This window comes from Pseudonaja textilis, unplaced genomic scaffold (assembly GCF_049901715.1).
Source record: "Pseudonaja textilis isolate UNSWEBS1 unplaced genomic scaffold, rPseTex1.2 PTEXSCF50, whole genome shotgun sequence".
Taxonomy (NCBI): Eukaryota; Metazoa; Chordata; class Lepidosauria; order Squamata; family Elapidae; genus Pseudonaja; species Pseudonaja textilis.
Genome location: NW_028262926.1, coordinates 86,942 through 93,092, shown reverse-complemented (window position 1 = coordinate 93,092; position 6,151 = coordinate 86,942). Strand labels below are relative to the sequence as shown.

The 6,151-nt window shown below is 39.2% G+C and overlaps 1 protein-coding gene across 1 annotated transcript; it reads left to right on the top strand.

Moving 5' to 3' along the window:
* LOC148123615 (uncharacterized) lies at positions 1-5,636 on the top strand. The gene is made up of 4 exons (XM_087919200.1): positions 1-375; positions 1,168-1,220; positions 1,679-1,808; positions 3,076-5,636. Exons 1-4 carry the CDS (start codon positions 270-272, stop codon positions 4,791-4,793), a joined length of 2,007 nt encoding a protein of 668 aa, XP_087775326.1. The 5' UTR covers positions 1-269; the 3' UTR covers positions 4,794-5,636.
* The last annotated feature ends 515 nt before the right edge of the window (positions 5,637-6,151 follow it).

Genomic DNA, 6,151 nt, shown 5'->3' with positions numbered 1-6,151 from the left:
TCAACCTTCCATCCTTCTGAGGTGGGTAAAATGAGGACCCAAATTGTTGGGGGAAATATGCTGACTCTATAAACTGCTTAGAGAAGGCTGTAAAGCACTATATATAAGTCTTATTACTATTGTTCCATTGTTTTCTCATTCATCCACACAGATGGATATTGGGGGCTTTGAGGTGGTGAATACCATAATATGAGGTTGTGAATCCACTTTGTGTCATGTGACATACATTAATTCTGCTTCTTCCTTCCTCCTGTTTGAAGTGCTGCACTATGGAGATCAGAGATGCTGAGGGAAAGAAGAACCCATCAAATCCCCCTCAGGAACTATTTTTCAGGAGAATCCCTTGGAAAGATCCGAGTCAGGACACTTCAGGAGGTAATGGAAGATCCTCCGATTATCCATCTGTCTTCCCTTCACTCTCTCGTCTCTCCTATAGAACAGGGGTCGCCAACCTTTTAGACCTCAGGGACCCCCAAACTCATAATTTTAAATCCCAAGGACCACTAACTGGTTCTGTGGGCATGGTCTAATTTGTGGGTGTGGCTTGGTGGTCATGTGACTGGCTGGGCATGGCTTGTATGTAAATATTATGAATATTGATTTTTTTTATTTAAAAAGAGCAATTTTTACCCAAAATCAGACAAAGCAGGCAGGCAGATTCAGTTGCTCACAGCATCATTTAATGATCTATCTATCTGCCATTGGCTAGCTCAGTCTGTCGTAAAATTTGCTTGCTGTGAGTCTGCACTGAATAATAGAACCTTCAGTCCTAAAGGAGTTTTGGCTGTGCTTAAAAGCAGAGCTGAAGATCTAAAGACTAGCTAGAAGGCAAGAGATCCAACCATTTCCTGCTTCCTAGCTAATCTAAATCTCACACAGCTGATGGTCAGAAAAAGGAAAAATAGCAATTTAGCAGGCAAGTTTGCCCGGTAAGGAGTGAGTGGGCGGGAAGGGTTCCCGCGGGCCATGTGGGTGGCACAGCCTTGTGTTTCTGCACAGCCTGGATTAATTGCTTTGGGGGGGTGCTTTGGGTGTGAGATTTCTCGGTGGCCCACCAAAATTTTCTCATTGCCCACCAGTGGGCCGTGGCCCACTAGTAGGCAACCGCTACTATAAAATATCTCCTCCTATTTTGTTAATTACGCATTTGGAAATTATTCTTTACAGAGAAACAAAGAATGAAGCTTTCTGATCAAACAGCGGTTGAACCTCCAAATCAAGTAAGAAGGGGAAAAGATATTAGATTTCTATTCTCTCCTCAGGAAGTGAAGCGGGTATGCAGAGGGCTCACTCCTTCTATTCCCCCCCATTCTTTGTCTTGGATTGTTTTCACGTTCTTCCACAAATATGGAGAGCAAAATAGCAGGTTCAAGTTTCTGTCAGCAAGCATAGCTTCCTCTGGTTATCTTGTGCTAGGTTCTCCTCCAACTTGGAGTTTACAAGAAGTAATATTTTAAAAAGTCCTTCAAGAAGTAGGAATAAACCTATCAGGGTAGCAGGAACTGCTAAAGACCCCCCCTTTCTTTTTCTTTGACTTCTTTCTTTCTTTTTCTTTGGTAATCCTGTCAATCTGGTCTGCAAATTTGAAGAGTTCCCCTTCTATCCTCTTGTCTAAATCAATGATGAAGATGAACAGATTTTGCGAATCCTCCTGTTCTGTTCTTTTTTCCATGTCCAGGAGGGTCTGGTGTCCTTCGAGGAGGTGGCTGTGTATTTCTCTGAGGAGGAATGGTCTCAGCTGGATCTTGACCAGAAAGCGCTACATTCAGAAGTCATGCTTGAAACCCATAGGCACGTGGTTTCTCTGGGTAAGAGTTTCCTAGTCCCCAATCAAGAAGAAAGATCATGGTTTTTTATTTAAAAACCACTGATCAGATATTGTCTCCTGGGAGGGAGAAGGAAAGGATCTAGCCTTCTCGTGCTCGAAGGAAGGAAAGAGTCAACGTCTCTTTGCCAAAATGCTTTCTGTGCCATTTCTTATCTGTATTTTTCCATTTCTATTTAAACATCTGTGGAGGCTGAAAAGAACGAGGTATGCTTTTATGTATCCTCTGGAGGTCGTGTGAGAGGAGTGTATTGTCATTTGCCCTCTGAAACCTCCCCAGATTGTGTGAGAACAGAACTGAGGCCATGGAAGAGCATTCTCCCAATCCAATTCAAAAACAAAGGCGTCATGCAATGTGACTCAGAGCATGCTAGAGTACAGGTAATCTCCGAGTTACAACAGATCACTGTGACCATTCCAAGTTATGACCAGCCCCTTTCCAAATATTTGAGACCCAGTCCCCTCTTAGTTTTCAAAGAGCCAGGATCTCGTGCAGGTCTCAGTTCTTAAAAGACACAGGCCTAAAGTACTGCTGTGTTAGATCACACGAGATTAGTAGCCTGAGATGGTGCATTACTGGTCTTGTGTGATCTCATACTAAAGTACTTTAGGCCTCCGTTCTCTGAGAACCGATGCCTGTACCAGATCCAGCCAAAGAGCCCTTGCAAGTCGATGAGACTTTGGGGCAGTGAAATAGCCATTCTTGAAGCATCGCAGTCTTTCCAGTCTCAGTACAAAGAGCGTTTACAAGGCAATGGGAGGCTTCAGCAAGGGATTTATCTCCAAAATCTCATCACTGGGATCGAGGAAAAGGCCAAATGGGCGTCCAGACAGACAGACTCTGTGGAGCAGCTGCTCCAAGATACACAGAGGAAGAAGGAGCTTGTTTCAAAATTGTTTCATTTCTCACAGGTCTCTGCTGAAAGTAACCCACCTCAATAAAACTTAAGTTTTCTTCTAATTCCTCCTTGGATGCTTCCCCTGCTTATTCCTTAACTCAAAACTGACTCTGAGTCAGATTTGCATATCTATAGATAATTGTAAAGAAAAAGATGTTTTCTAGATATTTTCAAAGCTTTCATGACTCATGAATGTAGAAATCATCATGTCTATATCACACTACTGTAGGCATGCAAACATACAACCTAATGGAATTTCAGAGAAATTCAGAAGGAAATTCAGTTGACTTTCTACACTTTGATCTTTTTCCCTAACCTTGTCATCATTTTCATTTCCCTTTTGCTTTGAAGGTAATACTGGGCAGGAGAATCAAGATTCCTGTGAACTGTTCCAAGTGATCAATGCTAAAGATGGAACAGAGAAGTTTGGAATTCGAACAGAATTTGAAAGCCATGAAAAAAAACAGTCAAAGAATTGGAACCAGGAAAGCTCATCTTCTACTGATGCTCCGATGCAAAACAAAGGAGATGATTCTATAAGAAGACACAATGGACAAAATTACAATGGGACATTCATTCTTTCTCTTGGGAATAACTTCCTTACATCTCAAAAAGTGATTGACACAAAAGAGAAGCCTTGTAAATGTTTGGAATGTGGAAAATGTTTTAGAACAAACAGGGAACTTACTATCCATAAAAGGATCCACACAGGGGAGAAGCCGTATAAATGCATGGAGTGTGGAAAGACCTTTGCTCATGGTAGCGGACTTAGAAGCCACAAAAAGCGCCACACAGGAGAGAAACCCTATAAATGCATAGAGTGTGGAAAGACATTTGCTCATAGCAATAGACTTACTATCCATGAAAGGATCCACACAGGGGAGAAACCCTATAAATGCATGGAGTGTGGAAAGACATTTGCTCAAAGAAGTCGTCTTATTATACATAAGATGATCCACACAGGAGAGAAACCGTTTAAATGCATGGAGTGTGGAAAGAGCTTTGCTCATAGCAATACACTTATTATCCATGAAAGGATCCACACAGGGGAGAAACCATATAAATGTATGGACTGTGGAAAGACATTTGCTCAAAGAGGTAATCTTATTTCCCATAAGATGACCCACACAGGGGAAAAGCCATTTAAATGCATGGAGTGTGAAAAGACCTTTGCTCAAAGAAGTCATCTTATTTCCCATAAGATGATCCACACAGGAGAGAAGCCATTTAAATGCATGGAGTGTGGAAAGACATTTGCTCGGAGCAGTGGCCTTAGAAGCCACAAAAATATTCACTCAGGAGAAAAACCATATAAATGCATGAAGTGTGGAAAGACCTTTGCTCAGGACAGTGACCTTAAAAGGCACAAAAAGATCCACACAGAAGTGAAACCATTTAAATGCATGGAATGTGGGAAGACCTTTGCTCAGGACAGTGATCTTAAAAGGCACAAAAAAATCCATACAGGAGAGAAGCCACTTAAATGCATGGAGTGTGGAAAGACCTTTGCTTATAGAAGTAATCTTATTTCCCATAAGATGATCCACACAGGAGAAAAACCATTTAAATGCACGGAATGTGGAAAGACCTTTGCTCGGAGCAGTGGCCTTAGAAGTCACAAAAATATCCACTCAGGAGAGAAACCATATAAATGCATGGAGTGTGGAAAATCCTTTGCCCAAAAAGGTTATCTTATTTCCCATGAAAGGATCCACACAGGGGAGAAGCCGTATAAATGCATGGATTGTGGAAAGATGTTTACTCGTAGCTGTGATCTTAAAAGGCACAAAATGATGCACACAGGAGAGAAACCATTTAAATGCATGGAGTGTGGAAAGACCTTTGCCCAAAGAAGTTATCTTATTTCCCATGAGATTATCCACACAGGAGAGAAGCCATTTAAATGCATGGAGTGTGGAAAGACCTTTGCTTGCGACAGTAATCTTAAAAGGCACAAAAAGATCCACACAGGAGAGAAGCCATTTAAATGCATGGAGTGTGGAAAGACCTTTGCTCGGAGCAGTATCCTTAAAAGCCACAAAATGATCCACACAGGAGAAACCATTTAAATGCATGGAATGTGGAAAGAGTTTTGCTCAGAATGGTCATCTTATTCTCATAAAAGGATCCACGCTCGGGAGAATTTATATAGAAATATCAATTCCACTTAGACTTATATACCACTCCTGGGTCCTCATTTTAGTGACCTCAGAAGGATGAAAGACTGAATTAACCATGAGCCAGTCAGGATCAAACTTGGGCAATTAGCCTGTATTTCTGCATTCTTTTTTTTGTAAAGTTTTTTATTTTTGACAACGAACACTGACAGATACAAACATAAAACATCAAAATAAAACCTCCTTTCTATTGTATACAGTGTGTTAGTTGGTACATATCTCTTGTGCATAATATCAACAGTCTTTCTCTTCTAATTTAAATTAAACTTCATATTGTAAATCAACTGCAAATTATACTATTATTAACTCATTAGACTAAAATTAAAAATTCAAATCTTTTACAAGGAAATTTCAACTCAAATTTCAGCTTAATTTGTATTATTCATTTCATTATAACTATTGTCTACCATAATCATGTATAATTACATTATCTTACCTCTATTATTCTATTATAATTGTATTATGTATTTTATTTCCCTATCTTCTTGTCTAGCCATTGATAAAATAAATCCCATATTTTATAATATTGTTTATCTTCGTGCTCTCTAATTTCTAATGTCAGTTTACTCATTTCTGCACATTCTATTATTTTCTTAATCACCTCCTCTTCTATGGGGATTTTCCTACTTTTCCAATTTTTAGGAAATACGATTCTAGCTGCTTTTAAAACATTTATAATCAAGTATGTCAATTCAGGTAAGATACCCAATAAAAATATTTCTGGTTTCAAATCTATATGCTGTTTTGTCATTTTTTCCAGCCATGTATGAATTTTACTCCAGTATCTTTTGGTTTCCACACACATCCACCACATATGGTAATATGATCCAGGTATCTGACGACACTTCCAGCATTGCTCCAATTTATTCTTGTACATTCTTGCTATTCTTGCTGGGGTAGATGCCACCTGTAAAACATCTTATACAAATTCTCCTTGTATGCTGTTGACATCGTCATTTTATAATTTTGAGACCATAAATTTTTGCCATTTTTCTAAGTCTATCCCCAAAATTTTCCCCAAGCAATCACTTCTTCTTCTTCTAATTTATCCTCAAATAAATATCCATATAATTTTTTTAATCACCTTCTCATCAGTACCTGTCAAAACTCTATCTAATTCGGTTACTTTATCATAAAAACCTGTTTTACAATCTTTATCATATCTAGAATGTATTTGCACATATGAATACCAATTCATTGTTATTTCTTGTTCCTGTTCTTGCATAGATTTGAGTTCACCCTTTTCATTC

Excerpts from the sequence above, each read along its gene's own strand:
- LOC148123615 (XM_087919200.1), top strand. The coding sequence starts at position 270 with ATGGAGATCAGAGATGCTGAGGGAAAGAAGAACCCATCAAATCCCCCT. Across the intron at positions 376-1,167 it reads GAGTCAGGACACTTCAGGAG|AGAAACAAAGAATGAAGCTT; the intron begins GTAATGGAAGAT and ends TATTCTTTACAG. Across the intron at positions 1,221-1,678 it reads CGGTTGAACCTCCAAATCAA|GAGGGTCTGGTGTCCTTCGA; the intron begins GTAAGAAGGGGA and ends TTCCATGTCCAG.